At 56.3% G+C, this 24462-nt stretch overlaps 1 protein-coding gene across 1 annotated transcript; it reads right to left on the bottom strand.

Annotated features, from left to right (window-relative positions):
- Positions 1-1038: 1038 nt before the first annotated feature.
- On the bottom strand, positions 1039-4973 carry En2 (engrailed homeobox 2). Its single transcript, XM_046455139.1, has 2 exons — positions 4286-4973; positions 1039-1355 (listed from the first exon to the last, which is right to left on the bottom strand). Exons 1-2 carry the CDS (start codon positions 4971-4973, stop codon positions 1039-1041), a joined length of 1005 nt encoding a protein of 334 aa, XP_046311095.1.
- Positions 4974-24462: the final 19489 nt, after the last annotated feature.

Below are 24462 nucleotides of genomic sequence, written 5' to 3'. Positions count from 1 at the left end.
ATGCCTGGTGTGTGCATACACATGCAGACACAAATATGTACACACACACACATCCATCTATCTTGGAAAAATGTTCACTCTAGCCAAAGTGGGCACTCCAAAGAAAAACGGAAAAGAAAAAGGACAGGAAGGCAGCCAACTCCCTGGCCGCGCGTCCGCTCGGACCTGGTCTGGTTTCTGGGCGGGGACAGTTTCCAATGCAGCGGGAAGCTTCACTGAGGGCCTGGGGCTGGAGAGTCGGCACTGAGACTTGCCACAGGGTTGCGGTGGGACAAGGGACAGACAGGACAGCAACACAGACGCAGACAGAAGTACACGTACGCACTGAGGCGAGCGAGCGCTGTGCCTCAGAGGCGGCAGGGGAGAGAGACCTCAGGAGGCGGGTGAGGAGAGGCACCCTGGGAGGCTGCCGCCGCTGGGCTGGGAGCAGGCCCTCCTGTCACGAGGGGCAGATTCTCTTGGCTGAGACCTAGAACTGTCCAAATCCCTGGGCATCTCCTCTCCCAGCCAGGAGAGGAGAGGGCCTGGGGTGCTGACCCAGGCTCGGAGTTTGGGGCCTCATCAAGCCAACACAAACACAGTGGCAGAACTCATAGACCAAATAGGAGCTATTTATTCGGTTCACAGTCGTGTGAAATGCAGCAATAAAAATCTTTGGACTTCAGCAAGTTGTTTTAATTTCTTCTTCTTTTGAAATAATAATAATAATAAAAGTGTCCGATGTCCCATAATGGAGCTTAGGGGATTAAAAAAGATGAAGCCCTAAGCAGCCCCCTTTGCAAAAAAAAAAAAAAAATCATAAAATTAGCATAATCTCGTAAACACAAAAAACTCAAAAAATATTTTATAGTCAGATATTTTGGATTTTACACCACCTGTAAATTATATATACATAGAATATTGCAGTACCATACCTAATACACGATATTTTTACTATTAATGCTGGTATAATCTTTATACACTGGCCCTTTATTTAGGATTTTAAATTATTGCATTGTTTTTTTCGGCCTGAGACCTGCCCTGGCGCCGCCCGCCACCCTACTCGCTGTCCGACTTGCCCTCCTTAGCCGCGGTGGAGTGGTTGTACAGCCCCTGGGCCATGAGGTGCACGGCCAGTGTGTTCTTGTTGCCCGTGGCCTTCTTGATCTTGGCCCGCTTGTTCTGGAACCAGATCTTGATCTGAGACTCGTTGAGGCTGAGTTCCTGCGCCAGGCTCTGGCGCCGCTGCTCCGTCAGGTACCTGTTGGTCTGGAACTCCGCCTTGAGCCTCTGCAGCTGCTCAGCCGTGAAGGCCGTCCTGGGCCGCTTGTCCTCTTTGTTGGGGTTCTTCTTCTTTGGTTTGCGAGACCTGGGACCTGGGTAGGTTTGCAGGACAGAGAGAAGAGGTTACGGTCAGTCGGTCAGTCCTCACCCAGCAGTAAAGCACCCAAGCGGCCCAGGCGAGGGCACAAGGACTCCCCAGAGGAAAGGAAGTGACTGGCCCAGGGCCTCAAGGCTGAGCAGCCACAGCACAGGCAGGGACAGACCTCTGCAGGGAGGAGGCAGGTGTGGGTGTGGGGTGGGAAGGAGATGGAGGCAAAGACTGGTGGAAAGGCCATCACAAACTGAGGCTTCCAGAGGAAAGCAAAAAGCCAAAACTGTCTCTCCACCCCCCAACCCCCAGTCCTTTCTGAATCTCAGACCAGGAATAAAGAAAGGGTGGGGCAGGTATGAGAGGTGAGGGGTTAAGATTGGGAAAAGGGGGTGAGGCATACAGAGAAAAATGGGAACACCTCACAGGGTGCCAGGGGCAGGACGCTCCTGAGAACAGGAGGAGCCCCCTATGCCACTATCCCACTATCCCTAGGGCCGAGTTCACTCTCCCCTTACAGGACCACTAGGGACCGTGCATGCTTTCTTGGGAGGGAAGGGAGCACTGAGGCCCTGGCAGCTCCTTCTTCATCCATTACAATTCTCCCCAGTGCCCTGTCCAGGAGAGCGGGCCTGGCCTCTGCAAGGGTGCTAACAACCATGATGACCTGTCATCCTCATCCCTTCAGACCCGGGGTACAGATGGCACAGTTGACCTTGAGCAGGTTCCAACTTCTGACCTGATCCCACTCATTCCTCCCACAGAGTTGTCACCCAGACCTGGCTATTGGAGGTAAAGGGTGACAAGAGCAAAGGGAAGCAGCTTAAGTGGTTTCTTTCCCTTGGCGCCAGGAAGCTCAACTCAGGAGGTTCCTCGTGAGGGCAAGGTCGGCTAGGCCACTGGTGGAAGTGGTGGCCTTCGGGTTCCTCCATCTGTGAGGCTTATGATTCAACTTTGGAGACCCCTTCCTTTGCAGGAAGAGGCTGGAGAGGGCAGACCCGGCTCTGCTCAGGGCCAGGAAGTGCCCCCGTCTGTGCAGCAGAGGCACACTCTAAGAGGCAGCCAGGACTGCACCTGGGCACAGTTGGAGGGTGTACAGGGCAAGCAGGGCCCACCCCAATAAGGGACCAGCTGGAAACTCAAGGTGGGCAGAAGAACTCCCTCTCTGCCATGGGAGCCATGCACTCTCTCCAGGAGGCAAAACCAAAAGAGGGGACTCTGGGCAGAAGAGGGAAGCCTAGGGCGGTTCACCAACTCCCAGTTAGTTGTAAAACACACCCACACCGGGCACCCATCTGCCCATCACCGTCCCACTTTCCTGGAGGGCGTGCAAGGGCTCTGCTCTGGCTTTGATGCTGGTGCGGATTCAGGGAGGAAAGCCCAGCCGGAAGGGCCGGGGAAGGGGCGAGAAGAATGGGAGACTGCAGGAGCGCCTCGGGAGACCCCGCGCCTCCACCGACCCAGCATGGCTTTCCTGGATCGAGTTCTGGGTTTCCACTTCTCCCCTCACCCCCAAAAGCACACTTCCTGTCCCCCAAACTCCTCTGGTCGAGTTGCGATTGTCGCCTACACAAAACAGTCTCGAAAAGACAGTGTTTTATGGAAAGAAAATCTCCTTAAAAATCACAATTTTTAGTTCCCTTTTCTGTCTTGATTTTTCTTTCAAAACGCAAACACGGATTCCTGGAAATAGAACCAGACCTCTGCAAAAGCCCCCTCTCAGTCCCTTCTTTTTAAGCGCCCAGGAACAGAAACGTTCCTGGGAGGGTGGGAAGGCAGGCGGGATTGTTCAAGCCCAGCAAAGCCAGCGATTGGGGTCGCTCTGCTGGCCGCCCAGGCCTGGCCCGGCAGGGATCCTGCGCTGGCGTTGCACAAAGCCCGGCCGGCTCCTGGCCGACCGACATTGTGAGCCTATATGTTAATTAAATATTAACAAAGGAGGGAGGCGAGAACAATGGAGCAAATTTCAGGTCTAGCTGGAGAAATTTGGATTTAATTAAAAAAAACATACACATACACATTTCTGCGGGAAGGAGCTGAAGGGTGACCAAGTCTTCCTGCGATTTGGATAAAGGACTCCTGCAAAACAGTTGAGGGTTGGGGGCAGAGCAGTTCTGCTGCCAGCTCAGGACAAATGGAGCCCTCTCCTGATGGTACTTCCCAGCCAAATACCCGCATGCAATGCAGCTAATGATTTCTACAAGAAAGAGGACTTAGCTTTTTAAAATCAAACGGCTCTATGAAAAACTATATCCCATACCTCTGCACACCCCCTAACGTTGTGTCTTTCCCACTCCTGGCAGAGCCAGGAAACCCTCCGAGAAGGTCCCCACTTTGAGGCAATCACAGATGCCACATAGTTGGGGACAGTTGTGCATCCCTGCTCCGTGTGGGAAGGCAGATGGCAAATAAGGGCCAGCAAAGGGGAGAGGGCGCCCCTGTTTTCATCCCTCCCTCTGCATGTCCTTCTTCCTCTCCCCTGGTCAGCCTAGGCAGAAGGCACCGAATTAAGAGGAGCCCTTTCTTCTGTGACTACACCTGGGGTAACTGGGGGTGGCTGGGACGTCCTGATTGGGACTGACTTGGAACATGGGGGAAGGGGTTGAGAGTGCGGCCCTCTGGGCCTGTCTTCCAGCTACCCCTGATCCCATCAAATTGGGGGAACACGGGGCAACTTGGATTTGCGGGGGCTGAGGGTCTACAGAGAGGGGGGGGGGAGAAAAACAGAAGGCCTCTTTAGCTTCTACCATCCTAAGGGAGTCTATTTGGAATCAAGCCTGTTCCCGCTGCCTGGCCGCTGCCCAGGCCAGCCTGAACCGCACAAAGTGTCGCTGGGCATGTGTATGGAGAGGAGGATGCGGGATGTCTTTTTCCGCCCCTGCATCCCGCTGGTCTCCCCAGGACCGGCTGGGGCACCGAGTCTCACGGGCTCACCTGAAGAAGGCCGGTCGGAGTAGCGCGTGCAGTAGACCCAGGCCGGCCAGAGCATGGGCTGCGTGCCCAGGTTGGCGCTGGCCTGAGAGCTGTCCGAGTCTGAGCTCACCGACAGGTCGCCGCCGCCCAAGCCTCGGGACTTTAGCGCCCCGTCCAGGGGGCCTCCGGGGTCGCCGCTTTTCTTGGCGCCACCGTGCAGCGAGAGCGTCTTGGAGCCGCCTTCTCCATCACCCGGGGAGTCGCCGCCACTAGTGGGTAGCGGCCCTCCGGCGCGCGGCGCGCAGGGCGGGTTTTGCCGGGACTCCCTGGTGCCGGTTCCCAGGGGCTGCTCCGCGCCGCCCGAGCCGCCGACTCCCTCCGCGCCTCCCGCGCCGCCTTCGTTGCCGGATCCGCCGACTCTTCCTCCGCCCACGCCCACGCAGCTGGTCCCGGCATCCTTTCGCCGGCCGAACTCCGGCCGTAGGATATTGTCGATGAAGAAGTTGGTGATGCGGTGCGGGTGCTGGTGATTGCCTGGCGCCTGCAAGACCGCGGGCAACATCAGAGCCCGCCGGCGGCCGGTATCGGAGTCGCTGGGGCTGCTACCGCCGCCGCCTGAGCCGCCGCTAGGGCTGGATTCCGGCTGCCGCTGCCCCTCCGCCGCCGCCGCCGCCGCCGCTTCGCTGGGCTTGGGATCATTCTCCTCCATGCTTCACCGTAAATCCCAAATAGGCTCTCCTGGGACCCTCCTCCAAAGAAGCCTTCGGCCCTCCCGCGGCGCACTGAGAGACCCTAGTGCTCCTGCCCCAACGAGTCTTCTGAGGGTGTGCGCGGCGGCCACCGCCAGGGCTAGGGTCTTACGAATCAGCGGCTGCGCTCGGAGAGGAGCCACGTTCGAATCCACGAGTTGGGTTAGAAAATACCAAGAGTGTTCCTCTCGCCAGGATGCCGGGAGATTCAAAAGAAGCAGGTCCTTGTCTTCGCGGAGCACCCGGTTCCAGATAGTCACAGTAGTCCTCTGGGGATCCGGCTCCGCGCTCCTCTACACGTCCAGCTGCCTTGGGCTCCGGCGCCGCCGCCTCGGCCGCCCCGGGCTAGAGCTGCGCTCATGCAGGCAGCACGCTCCCCCGCACTCACGCCCGCCAGGGCCAGCTCCGGCTGCAGCCGCCGCCGGGCCGTCTCCACCCGCGCGCCCCGGCCGGCCCTCGAGGGTGCGCGGCGCGAGCGCTTAACGCGCCCGCCGCCGCCAGCACGCACATGGAGGCCCGCGGGCCCGCGCTGCGCTCGGCCGGCCTCGAAGCCCCCTCCGCACGGCCGCCGCCCCGCTGCGGGCCGGGGCGCCCCACCGGCGTGCGGCTGCGCCCCCGCCGAACCCCGCCGAGCTCCGCGGCCCGAGTCGCATGGGTGAGGGGCGGGAGGCGCGGGCCGGGCCAAGCCGGGCTGGGCCTCCCGCGCTCCCTCGCCGTCTGCGCGCCCTCGCCGCCTCGGCCTCCGCGCGGGCTTAGGAAATTTCCAGGCCACTTAGCGCAACCTGAGACACTTTCACTCTGGATTTTTGTTCTTATTTTTAACAGAGCCCCCTCGAGTGACGTCGCGGGCCGGTCTCCTGGACACGTGCCTCGGGCCAATGGCCGCAGCGCCACGCACCCACGTGACACACGGGCGGCCGCTGGTGACAGGAGCCGCCTGCTGCCCCTCCCCCGCCACCTCCTCCCTCCCCCCCCTTAAAGTGGCCGCGTTCTCTGGCTCCTGGCGCAGAAACCCCCGACCCAGAAAGATTCCCTCCCCCAACAAGTCCTCTGCGCGCGCTCGCGTTTCCCCTGTCTCTTCTTGGTTCAGGAATCCGGGGAAACCTAGGACAGCCAGGCCAGGTCACCCTGGTGCGTATTTGTGGACACACGCTGGAAGACTGCTATTTTTTAAATTTCCATATTGTTTACCGTGGGGAGAAATCCCACAATTCCTTGCACAAAATGCATAAATAATATTAAATGAGCTGCTGTGATACAAAGGGACTTTTGTAGTCCGCTTTCTTTGCTGGTGGAGAGGAAAATTATCACTTACGTTTGAATTTGGTAACCCGGCAGCATCCCTTCTTAAACGCAGGGCGGGTGCGAGGACACGCCTCCTGCAGACACTCTAAATGTGCGTACGTGTGCTTGTGCAGGGAGGCGCGTGCATGCGGTAGGATCGTACCCGGCGACGCGGGTCCTCTGGAAGCACGCACGGATCCGCAGCAGCGCGGGCATACGGTTTGGGACGCCGTTCATGGAAAGAGAAATAAATGAGCATAGACGGTTATCACGAAATCTATTTTGGAAAGAAGAGGAGAGCCGCATAGACGGTTATCACGAAATCTATTTTGGAAAGAAGAGGAGAGCCGATTCTTCTCCCAAACTCTCAAAACCATTGGGAGGGAAAATACTCCGGAGGGCAGCTGCCCCCGCAATTCTGGTCTGGTCCAATCAGTAGGGTAGAGTCCCCCCCCCACCTCACACAACAACTGGGCTACCAGACTGTTCACCTCATTTTCTTTGTCTTAAAAATCCTTTAAACTAGTGTCGCTGGAAAGTAGGGTCAATTTGAAAGGAGACTAGGAATCTGATGGCAGGGCGGGGGCCGGTTTGTCTCCCTGCTTTCTTCTTTATCCCCTTCTAAACTCCCTCTGGCTGCTGTTCGAATGTTCAACACAAACTGCTTTTTCCTCTTCTCTTCCCCCTCCTCCCTCGGGCACCTTCCTGTTTGCTCTTCTCTCCCCACCAAACACTCCTGTTAGCTCAGGCTCGCCTGTCCATCATTTAAAATGTATTTTTATGGAAATTTGTGAACTTTGAGAAACATCGAAAATGGCAGCTCTGAGGGTGCAGGACTGCCAGTACAATGAAAGTGCTCTGGGTGGACCAGCATCAGGGGAGGGCAGCAGAGGGAGACCCCAGCCTGGCTTCTCAGGGTGGACTGCCCCTGGGTGCCCACCTTCACAGAGTTCCAAGCTGGGGCAGTCAGCAGGAAGCTGACAGACCCTAAGTGAAGGGCAAGGATGGGGCAAGTAGCCCCCATGCCAGGCAGTGAGACCTGCAGAGCCCTTATCAGGCTTGAGAGTTGTGCCCTAGCCCTGCTCTTCTCAAGCCCACACCCAGCAACTGTCAGTCTGCACCCACTCTGCCCACAGGAAGGCTTCAGGGTGTTGGCAGGGGTGGGGCAGGAAGCAGCAGTTCCCAAAGTGCTGCTCCCATAGGGGCTGATGAGTGGAAGTCCTGTGTTGGGTCACCGACTCTGAAGGTGGCCTGTGGGTGAGTGGGCTCTGGATGTAGATAGGTGCCTCACTCTTCTCTTGAGGTGACCTCCGCTTCCATTCCTGCTTCTCCACTTTTCTCATTGGAGTGGTCTTTCCCAGAGTTTTTGGCTAGGCACATGCCTGATAGGCATACTCCCTGGGTGTTACATAAATGAAACCCCATAACTTGCCTCTAGGAAAATGGAGCTCGTCAGGATGTGTAGAACATCTATAACACATGCTTGGACTGAGGGCGGGCGGGGGGGGGGGTTCTGCCAACTCATAGGACTGTAATCATCCCGGCCAGGGAATGAATAGTCCAAATTCTTCAGGTCTCCTGACAGTGAACTGTGGAGGAAAGACCTAGAGCTGTGTGCTCCCCACAAAGCTGTCCCAGGTTGATTTCTCCGCCTGTCCCATGAAAAGCAATTAGGTCGTGTCCTGACAAGTATTGTTTTATTTTCTTGGGGAACTTTGCCTCTGATAGATAGCCTTAGCATTAGATGAGCCCAAGGTGCTGGACTTCAGTTGTGCTCTCTTGGGGGGCCCCACACCCCAATTCATAGTTGTAACATAAACTCCCCAAAGCAGTGCTATCTGCGGCAGACCTAGCCTGTCTGTGGCTGTGGTCCAGGGGCTCCAGGCTGTACTGTCAGGCTGAGTCAGGGAGGAAGTGGAGTTGCTAGGTTATTTCAGGGAAAAGAGAGGTGGAAGGTGTTTGCGTGGGGGGAATTAAAGGAACAAGGAGCAGGGAATAAGGAGAGGAATTAGAAGAGGGTATGGAGCCACCCAAAGCAGGCCCCCAAATGAAAATACTTCGGGGAAGAGTGACGCTCAAGAATGGGCACCATCCAAAAGCCGAGGGGGGTGTAGGATGAAGCTTGCCACCCAAGGGCTGGAAGTTCCTAAGTCTCCCCAACAGGAATCTCTAGGAGCTGTTTCTGCAAGTCTCTAAAATATGCTTGAGGTCCAGCACTGGTCTCCTCCTCCTTTGGGAGAGGGCTTGCTTTCTGGGGAGGCCGCGGTTCCGGGCTCAGTTGGTGGAGCTGGGGTGCCAGTTCTAGCTGCCTCTGGGCCCTGGGCCCTGCACCAGGCTTGCGGTGCTCCTCGGCCTTCTGCCGAGAATGGCCGCCGCCCTTGCCTCTCCGTGAGACCAACGAATATCGGGCATTTGTTTCTCCTCTAAGGGAACGTGAAGCTCTAGCCCCTCAAATCCGTTTCCCTTCCACCCAGAGCGGGGACCAGGAGTAAGCCCACAAGCCACCCTCTTACGCAGAACTATCCTCCACATTTGTGCAACAGCTGCACAAAGAGGGGCTGGGAGGGCACAAAGGGGAAGCAGGCGTCCACATACCCAGTACTTAGTGGCGCCGACGCTGGTGCAGCAAATGGAACCCCAGCGCCAGGCTGCCATACCCAAAGTGCTGGGTGCCTGGCTCCGGATCCAGCATACCGATTTCTCTTGAAAGAAAGCCTGAAGAGGGTGACTTTCCCATCCTCCCACGCCCCGCGCTTCCCTGGATTCTCTAGATTGTTATGGGGACAGTAGGAAATATCGAAAGCACCGAGAGCGGCTTTCGCTCCCACGCTCCTGGGCACTTGCTTGGTAGAAACGCCCAACAGTTGCAGAAAGCGAAATCTTGATTCCAGAAAATCCGGACCAAGCCAGCTCTGTGCCCTGGCCCAGGGCTGAGCCCCAAACCCCTGGTCCTGGGCGCCTGGCAGGCAGTGGATGCCGAAACGAGGCTGCCTGGGACTGTCACTGGTCTGCAGACAATGGCAAAAACGAAGTGGGGCAGAGAGGCAGGGCGTGGTCTGGCAGGAGCAGTGGGCACTAAGGTTGCCTGTTTACTCACCTGTGAACCAAGGACAGGCCCACAGACTGCTGCAGGCGGACTTGGACTGGGATCAGAAACCCCTACCGGAAAGAGGAAAGAAGAAAGGGAAGGGACCTGGGAGTGTCATGGGGACTGGGTATGCACACACCCTCCCTTCCAGGGCCCTTCCTCTTTCACCCGGGCTTGCCAGGCTCACCAAGCTGTGCTGGCAAAAATGTTAGGTCAGTTTTTCCTGCCGGGACTAGGCTGGGGAGGGCAGCCTGCAGCCTGTCTCTCAGCCAGCCCTGCAGCATGGCTGGATGGTCTGTGCTCTCTGGGTTTTGGGAAGGGAGGGGGCCAGGCACCTACTAGGGAAGCCCTCCTGTCCCAGCCACAGGGAAAGGACCTCTCTTGACACTTAGCCCCCGTGTGGCCAGGGAGAGCCAGGGGATGCCCACAAATGGGCATATATCCACAGCTGGACAGAAAGGATCAGAAACCTCTTTTTTTTTTTTTCCTCCTCCCCAAGAGACATGCTTCTGAGAAGAATGTGAAAACAGCCTCCTCTTTTTATGCTAGAAAGCCCACACCTGAACTAAGTCCTCCCTCGGCCACCACCTAGGGTCCCTGGGCATGCTGGGTAGGGGGATCTGACTTGCCTGTCCCCTTTCCTTTCCCCCTGTTTTACTGCTGGTCTTCATCCTGATAAAACTTGGACCCCTATAGAAGCTGGACCCACTTCCCGTGAAAGTGGACACACCTACATTCTGGCATCTGGTGAGGGAGTCTCGCTGCATCTTCCAGCAGGTGTCATGGGTGGGGGGTTCAGAGTGCTCCACGACCTTAATGCCTCAACTTTAAGGAAAATGCCCCACCCCTATGGTAGCCACCCAGAAGAAAGTGGATCTCCCAAGAAATCCAGGGTTGAATAAGTAAACTTAGTTTGCAAAGGGATTTGAAGTGTGGCCTTTAGGGCTTGAGCTGGCTTAGCACACCAAAACAGGAAGGAGAACATCTAAAGGGTGGAGAGCTTTGAAAAAATTAGTACCTTCGGTAATTTTACAGCTGTTTATAGCGGGGAGAAATTCTAGTGTCTACCCACCATCTTCCTTTTGATCTTGTGGGGGGGGGGGACACAAGATGTTAAAAAGAAGCTCCTGAAACACTGCTTTACCTAATAAAATATGAGGTTTCTTTTCTCCTCTTTCTGTCCCCAAAGACCACAAGTGACACAGAGGCAAGCATAGCGTGAACTCATACAAGTTGACTTTCCACATTTTGTGAAATATTATCTGGGTGGCTGGACCCATCCAGAATTTTAAGTTGGTGCAGGTTTACATCAGAACACTGGGATCAGTCCAGCCAAACTACTACAGATAGTGAATAACCAGTTAGGATAGGTTTCACAAAAGGAAAACAATATCTAAACAACCTCGACACCCCCAATATCAGCACCAATTGAACAGTGCTCAGTGAGGAGAACTCTACTGTTGAGCTGTATACTGAGTAACTTGGGGGAAAGATAGGGCTTTTAAATGCATAAACTAAAACAATATAATGAGCTGGGCTCATGTCTGTAATCCCAGTGGCTGGGGAGGCTGCGGGAGGAGGATTGCAAGTTCAAAGCCAGCCTCAGCAACTCAGTGAGCCGTTGTCTCAAAATAAAATATAAAAAGGGCTGGGGATGTGGCTCAGTGGTTAAGCACGTCTGGGTTCAATCCCTGGTACCAAAAAAACAACAAACAACAGAAACAAAACAAATAATCTAATGGATTTCTTTTTTCTTTATCAAATAGAAAAAGTCACCTTTAAGTAAAAGGTGACTAAATTGTGAATTAAATTCAGACAACCCTTACATTTGATTAAATTATTGATTGATTCTTTTGAGTTCAACAAGGTTGGTCATTTCTTTAGCTTGAATATCTCTGATTGGCATACATTCCCAGATGTGTAATATGTGTGTGTGTGGAGGGACCCCTGGACCGGTCAGTTGGAGCATTAACTATAGAAACTCACTGGAGTTAAGTCCAGCGAACTTTAGGAGCACAAAGCCTCAGTAATGTCACTAATGACCTTCTTGCACTTGGATGGGCTCTGGTGTCACACCGGCATCAGGGGCACCTGTCCTTAGTGTTTACCAAGGCCCACATCGCTCTTCCTTGGACAGCCATCCCATGTCACAGCCACTAGGGACAGGGAACTTCTCTCTTTCTCACAGCACTGCCTTGATCCCAGCACTTCTGGCTCGGAAAAGGCAACGTGCAGTGTAGAAGTGCTCTTCTCCAACCTCCGCCCCTGTCCCTGTCCCTCTAAAAAACATTCCAGTTCTGTCCAGGAAGCCTCTTTGTGCTGGGCTTCGTGTTGTGGAGTTTCAGGGTTTTGTGAGTGTCTCACATCAGTTAATCCCCTAAGACACAACAGTCTCTGATTCGGCAAAGCTCAGCAACTCTACACCATTTGGGGTATTAACACAGGCTAGGAGAAGGAAAGGGGATATGCGCAAGGAGTCCCCACGTATGTAGCTAATGCCCTTAAATTCCTCTGGATTTACTCTTCCCCGTCTACCAGGGACGAGAAATTCGAGCTGTTCTAATTAACTGCCCGCTTTCAGTTCTCAGTCTGCACGGCCAAGTCCGACTTTACAAGCGCTCAGCCACTGGGTTACAGATGTTGGGGGGCGCGCCTTAAGAGGGGGGTGGGAAGGGGACTCAGGGCGTCTTGGGCCTGGACCGGAAAGCTTGGTCCCAGGACGCGGCAGCACGTTCTCAGGGCAAAACGCAGTTCCCTTTGATAGGCACTGGGCGACGTTTGGGTTTTCTGTCTTCACAGATACAAGTTCAGCTCTGCCGTCATGCAAAGAAGTCCTGAGATCTCAGGCTTGAAAACAGAACTTGGAGCCCAGTCTCCTTGGGTGGGAAACCCGGGGCATTCCCCGCAGCCGGCGGCTGGAATGAATTTTGGATCAGGAGCCCCAAAGAGAGGAGCATCTGCCAGGGTCCGAAGTCCGGCCGAAAGCAGGCTTGCAGTCGTTCGGTCCCGGCAAGAATCTTCTTTCCTCAGTGGAAACAACTCGAAAACAAAACCAGGTGAAAACGGAGCGGCGGTGCAGGTCGCTTGATGGAGAGCTCCCTCTTCGGGAACCAGCTCCGCGCACGTGCAGACTCGCGGGAGGGGTCGGGGTGCGTGGGGAGGGTGCTCCTAGTCAAGCCCAGGCCTCCCATGGGTCTTAGGGGGGGGGGAGAGGTGCTGTACCCTGTGCTCCGTGGAGCCGAAAGGGGAGGGGCAGGGCGGTGCGGGCATCGCCCCGGAGCGACTCAGCGAGGTTTGGGCAGCACCCAGGGCTTCTCCGCCCGCGGGGAATTAGACCGCCAGGGCAGTTGATCCCGTGTCGGGGCGCAGGAGCCAGAGCTCGGCGCTTGATTTTCGCTCAGTGAGTTTGCCTGGCTGAATGTGCACCCTGGGAGGAAGTGGCCGAGTATGTCTGGGGTGGGAGAAAGACTGTGCGGGTGCAGAGACTGGGCCTTTGCTCACGGGTTAAGACCCAGCCTCTGCTGGTGACGCGGCCCCTCTTTCTCCAAACTCTCCTTCCCACCTCGCCCGCCCCTGCTTCGGGTTGGTGGGGGGACCCCTCCCTGGAACGCCTAATGCTCAACTCCCAGGAGGTCCCCAGGTTTCCTTTAAGTGTAGAGGAAATCGAATCCTTGCCTCCATCCCCGGAACCATCGGTGAGACCCCAGAGTGAGCAGTTTCCGGGATAAGTCCTGGTGACTTGGGTGCCTGGAGATGCACTGAGGAGGGGGGGGGGGAGAGGGTTCTGTGGCTGGGCGGAAGTATGGGTGGGTGTCTAGACTTGCGCCCTCTTGGCTTGCAGAAGGACCCTGGGGGTGTGCTGGGGCCGGGCCCCTGTCTTCTAGCTAGGAGGGGCCCGGGGCCTCGTCAGGACTAGGTTTGATGGGGGAAGGCCCGAGAGTCGGAGCTGGGATCTAAGGCTGAAGAACTTTTTCTCCGAGCCCAAATCCTGCTTCCCCATCCCCCAAATCCCGCTCCACAAGGACCTGGCTTTCCCGGGAGGCGAAGGGCGTGACAGGAGCGGCCCCTCCCCAGCGCCCTGAGCGTCCTGGGATCGCCCGGGCGCAGATTTGTGAATGAACCTCTGAGCTCTTTGCAGCTCACAGATCAGAGGGCTGCGATCGCCCCACCGACGTGGTCCAATGAGCGGCCGCAATAAGTGCTTAGTGACAAAGCAGGGGGCACCGCGCGGAGTCCGCGGTGCTGCTCCTCACAGGGCGGAACCGCGGAGGGGGCCGAGCACAGGCAGCGACTTCAAAGCCGGTAGTGAGAGCTCAGTGAGAGGGTGGGCTCTCCCAGGGTGGCAAGGTTTGCAGTAGCACTTCCCCCACCCCCACCCATCCGAAAGACCAAAGGCGTTCCTGACCCGGTGCTGGTGACAATGGGCTCCAGGCTGTCCCTGAGCTCGGCGAGTTCTCGGCTCCTCCACGCCCCGCGCCTCGCCCCCGGGCAGCCTGGGGGCGATCACAGCCTGAGACGCGATTCGGTCGCTTCCTGGCGTGGCACGGGTCTCCACCGCCAGCCGGTCGGTCTGGATTCGTTTCCCCCGAGTAGCCCAGGCATTGAAAGCTCCCACCTTTTAAAGTCAGTCTTTGGCGACTTCCCTGGTGTTCTCGGTGCTGGCGGAGGGGACGGGAGGAGCCCACACCCCAGTGTGTCTGCAGAGGGGGCGCCGCCTCTCCACCCCGCCAGCAGCAGACGCTCTGAGCCCGCTCTTCAGAGAGGAATCGACCGGCAATATGGACCCAAGCGAGTGCGCGCGCATAGGCGACGGGCCTCAGCTCTGGGCTAGGTAGGGTTTGGTGGCGTCTCTGAGACTGGCACCTGCAAGGCGTTTCTCCTTCGATGCCGTTCAAGCATTCCCTACCACATTTTGAATTTGTGCGCTGCTTTTCTGGAGAACTTTGGAGAAGGGGGAGGGGAGGAGGGAAAGGTCAGAGGTTAGGAAGGATTACTGCTCAGTGACCCCTCTCATCCTCAGTGGCCCAGGGAGGAAATCACTGTAGCAAGGGGTCCCTCATCTTGTTGCTTCCAATGAGGACACAGGGTAAAGCCTACATGCCTGCCGGAAAGTAAAAGGGGAGCAGAGGCCCTCAGGATTGGCACATACTCCAAGCACCCCCAGAAGACATAAGTCACCCCCAGGAGGCATCTCCCCAGCAGAATGAAGAAATCTAAAGACTGACTTCTCTCCCATGCACCTCACAGAACAAACTTCAGCCCCAACCCTGCCCACGGAAAACAGAGGCTTCTATCCAGGGAACTGCAAGTGGCCCTGGCTCCTGCTATAGTGCAGAGTCTGGCAAGCCCCTCCTCCACTGCACTTCTACCCTCCCAGGCTTCCCGCAATGACTTCTTTCTGGGGGACTCAACTGCCCCCATTCCCTTTCTCAGTCACAAGAGGGGTCAGATGCTACGGTAGCCAACAGCAAAGGAAAATGTCAATCTGATGTTTCCTCCTGCACTTGACCCTCCTTCGCCCACTTTCCTTAAGCAGGGAAGGGATCAGCCTTACCACCTCAGTGCTCAGTGGCCATCCAAATAGGTGTGAGTTGACATCGGCTTCCAGACTTTAGCAGACAATGTTCCTTCTATATGAAATACCCCATCCCCCTGACTGGGGAGGACCCTGGTTCCAGCCCAGCCCAGGCTGCCTGCACCAATGCCTGCCCTACTCCTCCCTCCTCGGGAGAGTTTATGCTTCTGTTCTTCCAGAGAATTTATGCTTTATGTTTCTGTGCTTTGTCCAGCCCTGTCCTTGGAGGGATCCCTCCTGGCGGGGGAGAGGTCCAAGCCTAGTTATTCTGCAGTATAGAGCTACAAGGCAGGCAGAACAGACTCCATCGCCAGCACTGGGGAAAGGGGTGGGGAGGTCCTCATGGGCCACCGTTAAGGATGGTCACACTTGTGGTGTGTCTAGATTAGCACACTCACCAGCCATAGGTGCCAGAGAGTCCTTGGAATATCACAGATGGGACTGAAGAATTGAAGTTTAATTCTAATTAACTGAAGTGCAGATGATTTTCAGCTCGGGTCCTGGGAAACTCCCAAGTATGTACAGAACAACTTGAGGATGTGAATTCATTTTCCAACTGTAAACTTTATTATCTTAAGTGCACATTCAATATTTCCAGTGAAAACTTGGCACCAAGTTGAAAAATGCTAAAAACATGAATTGCACGCTGGAATACAAGATTAGAATGAAAAAAGAATGTAACTGATCTCAATATGCTATGCACACTGGAATACAAGATTAGAATGAAAAAAGAATGTAACTGATCTCAATATGCTTTCTGCTTGTTGGAATAGTATTTGGGGTATATCAAGTTAACTAAGCATATTGCTAAAATTAACTTCACCTGCTCCCTTATGGCTTTCTTCATGTCACTGCTAGAAAAACTTGAAGCACATGTGGGGCTCACACATACTTTTATTGGACATCTGCCTCTGGAGGAACAAGTCCCTATCCACTAGGGCAGGGATCCAGCACATGGGAGGAAGCTCACGCAGAGCGGGGCACTCAACTGAAGCACATTTGGTCTGGTGCACTTGCTTCTTGAGGTCGGGTAGGGCTGGAGGCTTCGGAGAGTACATTCATTTTGTGTCTGCCATAACCAAGCTCTGCAGACTGTGTGGTGTAAACCCTCAGCCTTCTATTCTCACAAGTCTGGAGGCCAGAAGTCCTGGGGCTGGTGTTGGCAGACTCTGCTCCCTCCAAAGGGCCTGGGGAGGCTGCTTTCTTCTCTTCCGGCCTCTGGAGGATGCTGTTGTACTGTCCTGGGTCCTCTGTCTTCCTGGATTGGTGGCAGATCTCCAGTCCCAGCTGTCATGTGTCCTTGTGTTGTTAAGGGGTCACCAGTTGCATGACATTAGGGCCCAATCTAGTGACTGCATCTTACCCGGATTACAGCTGCAAAGATCCTGTTTCTATGTGAAATGGCACTCATAGGCCCTGGGGTCAGGACTCCAACACAACTTTTGGGGAGACACAATTTGACCCATAACAAGGAGGTGGGCAGAGCGTGGATTCCTGTGGTCTTGTGAGTCTTGCTAAGGACCTGGCCTGTCTGGCACATTCCTTAGCCTTTGCATCCCTCAATATTCTCATTGGCACTTGCCTCCACTCTCGGGTTGCAGGGGCAGTTCGGCGAGCATCCACCTGTAGAACACGCGCAGCTACAATGAGTGTGGCAGGAAGGCCAGTTACTTGTGGCCCTGCTTCTGCCAAGGAGGAGAAAACCCCCCAGTAGTGAGAGGGAAGCAGCACAGAGGAGAGGTCAATTTTTCAAGAGCATATAATCCACTAGCAACCTGCTGCTGATTACCTTTTAATTAATTAAACAATAAAATCATAGTCAGTCCTTCACTCTCAAAGCCACTGTCAAGTGCTCAGTAGCTACGTGTGCTTGTGACTGCAGTACTGGACAGCACTGACAGAGAGCATGCCCATCAGAGCAGAAGGGAGAGCTCTCAGGGCCTGTGCTGGACAGGAAGTAACAGAGACATGGACCTGGGGCAGGGGAGGGTGCATCTGGAATTTGTTGTGCATGTGGGACACCCAGGGAGACACCAGAGAGCTGGTCAGGGCCCCTGGCAGGTAGACAGGCCCTGCTGCTGAGCCCTAGGGAGACTTGTCCAACTGTGGGGGGTGCTGGTGGCATTTAGCAGGTGGGCCTCTTCCTAACAATATGTGGAGACCTTCCTGTGAGGCCTGCCCTGCATCCAGATGGGTGGCCCACAGACACTGCAGGAGATAACCTGGCTGCTCGTGTCACACGTTCACAGAGCACTGTGCCTGGTACAGCCAGGGCCTGTAATCATGGTCCTGGCTCTCAGAATCACACAGGGCTGCCCGTCATTCTGTACAGGCCCATCTCCATCAGCAGGACCCTTGGGGGCCTGAGTGGCCACCCTGGGTCCTTCTGCACTGAGTGCTTGCATGTATAAATATGTCCAGTGTGAATTAAGTTTCACTCACTGGAATTTATTTTATCTGTTATTTTATTTCCCATGGCTTTTATTTGTCCTTTATACTTTTGCTAAGGTAATATGTAGATTTTATTTTGAAATAGAACAAAAGTAGATTGTATTCTTACTTCTAAATCTGATATTGTTAGGATTTTTAAAGGACCAGGCACATCTGTAGAATTCATAGCAGTGTAACCAAGTATTTCTCACTACTTTTAAGGGACAGAGGGCATTTTTCAATAGTGTGTTTAAATCATAACATGATTTTTTTCACAGTGCTGGGGGGTCAAAAACCAGGGCCTCGTGCATGTTAGGCAGGTGCTCTGCCACTGAGCTGCACCTCCAGCCCCAGGGTGTGGGTTTTTAAAAGAATCCTGCATACAGGTGGTGGCATTATTTGGTTCGCCATATTAGCATGGTGAAGGGTCTCCCATTGGTACTCAGGCAGGACACTGGCCTTGTGGGGCTGAGTCTTCTGTTCAGGGCCTGCCTGGATCCCTCCCCAGGTGTGGCAGGAGTTGGGGTGAGGAGTGGAGAGTGCAGAGCATTGGTGGTGTGGATGGAGGAGAGGAGGCCAGGAAGGAGTCCGACCTCTGAGCTCCCCACTCCGGGTGAGAGACAAGACCTTCATTGTACCTCATGGGGACTGAAATCGTCAGTCCGGTGCTGGGCCTTGCAATCACGGTGAATCTTTCCCCTCTGCAAATGGGTCACTTCCTTCAAATATGCCCCTCGCTGACATCAAGGTAGTGGCTTCTAGGGAGGGTTCCTTGGGCTGTTTGGAGTCAGGGCCTGGAAGAGGGCAGAAACCAAGTCCTCCGCTGCCCAGAGCACCCTCCTCCTCAAAGCATGTGAGAGACGGGGAGGAGGGTGACCCCAGGCTCCTGTGTGATTAGAAGAGCCGAAGTGGATCCTGGGTCCCTCCCTCTGCCCAGTGCACACCAAGGAACAGGTCACCCGACAGCATGGCTCCCTTCCTCGGTGGCTTTCCCTGGGGCCTACTGTTGTCCCCCCCTGCGTGTCCTCATACCTGCAGGGATGTCCTCACATAGCTTTGGGAAAAGAGGGAAGGGCAGAGACCAGCGAGGCCCAAGCGGCTGTTTCTTGCAGAGGCTTTGCAGGTCCACTCCTTCCAAAGGACTTTGCTTGCCCTGGCTCCTCCAGGGAGAGAAGGAGCAGTTCCCGGGGACCCAGGTCCCCTCTGAATCAAATGGCCTTTGGCCCCCAGGCGCAGCTCTTCTCCTCAGTGCAGACACTGGGATTCTCAGCAGTTGGGGTGGGGGGTGGGGCTGCCCTCAGACAGAGGCCACTGCGAGAGCAGGTAACCTGAGGAGGACCAAAGGCTCACCCCGGCTGTGCGGCACTTTGCCTTGGTGTCTGTTTTGAGCACTTGGGGTCCGAGCTGTGGCTTCACCCCCTGGCGAGGGTTCGGTTCTGTCAGTTTCTCACTGGCAGCCAACTGTTCAGGGTCACTTGTGAAGGCATCATGTTCATTTAAAAAACCCGAGGATGACAGGGAGGGGACAGTGGAATTCTCAGCCTGTAGAGCCAGAGCCTGGGGGGCTGCCGGCGGGGTCAGAGTGAGGCGACCTGCGGAAGCATGGTTCAGAACGGCCTTTCCCCTAGACGGCACCACTGAGCACGTGGCCATCATTTTTTGTTTTGATTTATTTCACTGGCAATTCCTCCACTGTGGCCTGGAAGGTTGGAGACAGGAGGACACGTCTCTGCCCGTTGGCATGCTGGTCAGGTGACCCTGGGTGGTACGAATGTGTCAGCGGGCACACTCAGGGCCAGCAAGCTTTGCCCCTGCAGGGCCTGGACCTGACCTCCACACTCTCCTTACCTGGACCACCTGTCCTGTGGCCACCTGAGCTGGCCTTTATCTGATCCAAGAACTGAATGCAAGCTGAGATCAGGCTGCTGGCTCCTACCCCTGGGCCAGTTTTCGCGAGGTAAGTTCAGCCGCCTGGCCCAACGCTTGGCTGTGATGATCAGCCACGAAGAGCCACCCAGGCTGGGGATGCAGGGAGGCTTGGAAGGCTCGCCGCCCCTGTCCCTTCTCTCCTGCCTGTCACTCTTCTCTTGGGGGACAGAGAGGCCCTGAGCTGGGAGGGTCTCTGCACAGTGGATCCCCTTCTGGTGCTCTTTGTCAGAGAAAGACCGACCCGGGGTGCACACCCCGAGGGGACCAAGCTCAGCTTCAGGCAAGAGAATGAGAAGGTGAGCAATGCATTGAGGACCTAGAATCCCCCACCCTCACGCAGTCAGCCCCAGGGCGGGAAAGGCCAGCCGCCTGCTTGTGTGTGCAGGGCACAAAGCTAATTGGGTGGTGGGAGGGGAGCGTCCTCTGAGGGAGGGCGCAGGGCTGGGGGGAGCAAAGGGCCCAGAGATGATGCCAAGCAGGAGCTGCGGCCCAGACCTCTCATTGTGATCTCTGTGTGGTTTCAGGCCATGACGGAATCGCTTAGCTGTGTGTCGAGAAGCAGATAAGCTCTGTCCCGGAGGATAAGTAATTTCCTGGTGCACTGGCTGCAGGAATCCCGAACTGTGGCCCCCTCCCCATGCTCCGCCCCCCTTCCTGTGTCCCCTTTTATTCCTCTCCTCAGGCAGCCTCAGGGCTTCATCCAGGACCTTAGAGGGGCACAGGCTGGGCTCTCTTTGCCTGCCGGGCATGTGACTCTCAGACACACAGCAGTGGGCAGGTGGGGGCCTGGTGCCTGGAGCTGCTCTCCCGGAGGGGAGGGCGGTGCGTCTACCCAGGTCTGAGCTCTCCTTGGACCAATTTGTTTCCTGTTGAAGGTCCCCTTTCTCCACATGCTTGGAGAGTGTTTGCAAACCCTGAAGTCTTCTCCAGGCCCTGTTCCCACAGAACCTGTGGTAACATTCCAGAACTTTCCTTGTCCTCTTCTGAAGGGCTTCCACCTTTGAGAACGGTGGAGAAGTGGCCACTCTGTGACCTGTCAGGCAGGAGCTGTGTGCACCTGCTGGCAACAAGGCCCAGCAGTGGCTTCCTCGGGAACATGAGTCCCCTCATCAGGAGCCAGTGGCTGCAGAGTGGCACCAAGGAGCCAGTCTGCCCAGCCCTTGGGACTCCACTGGTCACACTCGAGGTCAAACAGGAAGAGAGGAGGACACAGCAGACAAGGATGGCCCAACCCCATTCCACCCCCCCACCCCTGTGGGCCCTTCACCACCACAGTCAAGACCACAATTCAGCAAAGAGGTGCCAGGAAGAGAAGTCACACACTCACCAACTCCTGTGGCTGTGAGGTCCAGGCTGCAAATGGTACCTGAGAACAGGGACCATACCCTGGAAATACAGGGCCCTGCCCTCCAAGGTCTGGGAGTCTGCATCCCGCTCTGCATCAGGGAGTGCTCTGTCCCAAGGTGGTGTTCCCCTGGCCATAACATTGAACAGGCCCCACGTAGAGTACTCGATCCCCACCTGCCCTCGATGTCACAGTGGGGACCCAGCTCTGCCTCCACCGTCCCTGCTTGTGCCCAGTGGTCTGGTCAAGTCACGGCTCCCCTCCAGGCCACCACCCCTTGCCCTGGTCAACTTGACCTTGCTTACTAACTTGTGTGCCCCCATGGAGAAGGACCCACCCTTCCCGGACTGTGAAGTTTCTGTCCATCCTGCGGGGCCTCCTGGATGGCTCTTCATGGGACCATTTTGGAGGAGGGCTACACCATCTGAGGTGGGTAGCAAGGTGCAGGGACTATCTGGACTGCAAGTGCCCAGGTGAGGAGGCCTAGAAAGCCAGCCCCTATTCATTCATTCACTCATCCTCTGACTCTTCTGAGCTGCTGTCACATGCCGAATGCTTCCTGGGCTACTGAGGACCCATCAGAGACCTGCTCCTCCTCGGTTCCCCTCCTACTGGGTAATACGCAGGGAAACCAACAAATGGCAAGGTACCTTTATGCAGCAAAGAGCTGAGGCAAAAGCCAACAGCAGAGTGTCGTGGCCAGGAGGGCTGAGTGGGGCTACTCCAAGTTGGGTGGTAAGGAAGATCCTCCTGAAGAGGGGACACTTGAGGGCCTAGACACTTGAGGCAGGAGGACAGCAGGTACAGAACACTGTGAGGGAAAAGGGAGCCAGCTCAGGCTGGTGTCAGAGTGGAGGAGGCAAGGTGGGAAGTGTGGGGGCCAGGTCGCGTGGAGCCTCGCAGGCCACAGGAGAGCCTGTAGTCCAGGGTCCGGGAGGTGACAGGAAGGCTTGGCCAAGGGAGTGGCAGGGGCTGATCTACTTGTAGGAAGAGGATCCTGCTGGCTGCTGCGTGGAGAATGGAACAGAGGGCGGGGTCAGAGCAAGTCCCTGTGAGATGATGTGGCTGGGGCCAGCCTGGAGCACACACTCAGTCAGAACCAGTAGCACTGGAAGATCAGGAGATCTGGAGATCCTGGAGGACTGGATGTGGTGTTGGTGGAGAAGGCAGCCACCATCACTTTGACAGGCAGGAGGCGGCAGCAGAAAGATGGGGGTACAGAGCGGAAACCGGTGTCCCCCTTGGACATTTTTGCTGGAGAAGGCTGTTGTGTTAGGCTTGAAAGCAGGAATGCCAAGAAAGCAAGTGTATGTAAGTCAGGGACTAGGAAGAGAGGACGAGCCATGACCGCAGGGCTGCTGACCGCCTGGTCCAGGGGGAGTCTTGGAGAGGGAGAGAGGAGACAGAGCACACCAAGTCCAGGGGCTGGAGGCAGAGGGTGCCTGGGAAGTGGGCGCCAAGGACAGCAAAGAAGATGGTGCCCGAGGGAGAGTGGGTAATTGAGGCGAGGTTGGAAGGGGTGAGGACCTCGGGGTCAGCAGCAAGGTCTCAGAGATTGGGAGGGCCATTTCTGTGTGAGAACAGAAGGCAGAGAAGCTGAGTCTAAGAGTCTGTGGCTTCGAGGAGAAACTTCGTCCTGACAGTCCCTGACAGTCCAGCCGGGAGACGCTGAGGCCGTGTGCAGTGTCAGCCCAGGGAGCCTTAAAACGGGCAGGACGCTGGACCCGGGGTCACAGCTGACTTGTGGATTGTGAAATCCATCAGGTGGACTGTGGCCAGCACAGCGGAAGCCGTGGACCCTTGTTGAGGGCCCGCTGTATCCCTCGGGTCCAGCTTCCCGCCGCCATCCCACACTCTAAGGAGGCTCCCTCTGGCTTCTTTTCTTTTCCTTTTAAAATTAACTATTTATTTCAACTAATTTCCTCTGTCTTCTTGACCAGAGCCATGGAGAGGAAGAAGGACCCCGGGGGGCACAGGCTGTGGGCAGGAGGCAGGGCGGGCCCCTCCCACCATGGACCAATGGTGTGGGCAGGCGCAGGTCGGCTGGGCACTGAGTCAGGGGCGGAAGGCAGGACATGCCTCTGTTGTCCATGATGGGTGGGGAGTGCAGTCATTGACCAAGGACGCCGATGGCCTGTGAGTTCAGAGGGAAGGCAAAGGCCTGAGGGCCGTCCACGCGTGGAAGCAGCTGGGGAGAGCAGCAGGTGGAGGACAGGGAGCTGTCCCCAGAATGTGAAGCCATACTAGTTCCAGGTCTTATGACCGGTGGGAAGAAGCAGGCTTGGAGTTGGCAGGAGGAAATCTTCGCAGGCAAGGGAAGCAAGGGATGTAGAGATGCTGCAAAGAGGGACCCCTGGAAGGTGGGGTCCACGCCAGGGTGCTGGGCATGGCTGAGTGGGGGTGTGGAGGGAGTGGTGAGAGCATGGGCAGAGGGGCAGAGCTGACGGGCAGAGGCCCTGGGGCGGGAGGCCAGGGCTATCCACCATGTTCTCTCATATTCCAAATGGCATTTTCATCCTGTCCCTGGCAAATGACAGGAAGTCCAAGGCTGCCGTCCTTCAGGTCCCAATCCAGGGAGCTCAGCCTGCCCTGAGGCGATTCTGCGAATGGGAGGGTCAGGGCTGGCAGAAGGCAGAGCAGGCCCGGGGAGGGCAGGGGAAGGGTCTCTGAGGAAGCCCAGTCGGGCAGGGAGATGGGGGTTCAGAGAAGAGCAGAGGGAATGATGGAAGTCGCACCCTCTGCCCAGGGGAGGGACCCTTTCGTGCTCACTGATCAGCCCAGACCTGAGCAGGAAGCTGCGGTGCGCTGAGCACCCGTGTTAGCAGGGAACCGAGAGCAGGTGTCCAGAGGAGGCGAGCCGGGGAGGACAGGTCTTGAGACTGGGCCAGGGGACCAAGGGAAGAGCCAGGAACTCTGGGGGAGTGAAGCTGGTGCTGCTGAGACTCTACCCTGCTCCACAGCTGCCCCGAGGAGCCTGAGGTCAGCAGGTGGAACTCTTGGAGCTGACCCTGTCCTCCAGGTGTTTCTGTGCATGTGGCCAGCCCTGTGGAGCCTGACTCCCTGCTGGGTCCTTGATGCCCTCTTCCCTGGAGTCCCCAGAGCACTTGGAAGAGCTGCGTTTCCAGCCCTGGGGGACAGGTGAGTGGACAGCACAGGGCGACCAGAGACACGGGCTCTGGGCTCATGGTAGGCCACTCACCTTCACAGAGCCAAGCCTGAAGCCTGGGAAGGTCCTGTGTCCTGAGGCTGTGGGGTCACCAGGGCTCCCAGCAACTGCAGCGCTGGGCTGTGCCTTAGCAGGATGGCCACTGTCTTGAGAATGCCCAGTCAGTGTCCCCCTGTGTCACCACTGCCACGTGGAGCTCCTGCTTCTCTGCCTCAGGTAAAAGGGCTGGTCACCTCCCCTGGCCGTCTGACCTGTACAGGTGACCCATGTCTGTCTCATCCCCCACCTGGCTGCTTTCAACCCCTACCCTACCACCTCCAGCAGTTCTCTGTTAGTTGGTGACTCATGTCAAAGTCCCCCAGCTCTCCTGCTGGGGAGGCATGGGGCGTAGGAGGGGCCCAGGCTTCTCAATCAGGAGCATGGGCCATCCCCCTCCGTGACCCCATCCTCTGCTGCCCCAGCCTGCACCTACTCTGGGACCTGAAGGTCTTGCAAGATGGAGGAGGGGTGGGTTCAGGGAATGGGGGGTCCCAGAGCACGTGGGTCCAGGGAGACACAGACCTGAGAACTGCCCAGGCCCCTGTAATGCTGTAAATTAGTTTAGCTAGCAGGGAGAGCAGTATGGGGGTTCC

This window comes from Marmota monax, unplaced genomic scaffold (assembly GCF_021218885.2).
Source record: "Marmota monax isolate L192 unplaced genomic scaffold, Marmota_monax_Labrador192_F-V1.1 WCK01_AAM20220418_F8-fsc00226, whole genome shotgun sequence".
Lineage (NCBI taxonomy): Eukaryota > Metazoa > Chordata > Mammalia > Rodentia > Sciuridae > Marmota > Marmota monax.
The sequence above is the reverse complement of the archived record's forward strand: the minus strand, read 5'-3'. Positions and strand labels throughout refer to the sequence as shown.

Excerpts from the sequence above, each read along its gene's own strand:
- En2 (XM_046455139.1), bottom strand. The coding sequence starts at position 4,973 with ATGGAGGAGAATGATCCCAAGCCCAGCGAAGCGGCGGCGGCGGCGGCG. Across the intron at positions 1,356-4,285 it reads CTCCGACCGGCCTTCTTCAG|GTCCCAGGTCTCGCAAACCA; the intron begins GTGAGCCCGTGA and ends AAACCTACCCAG.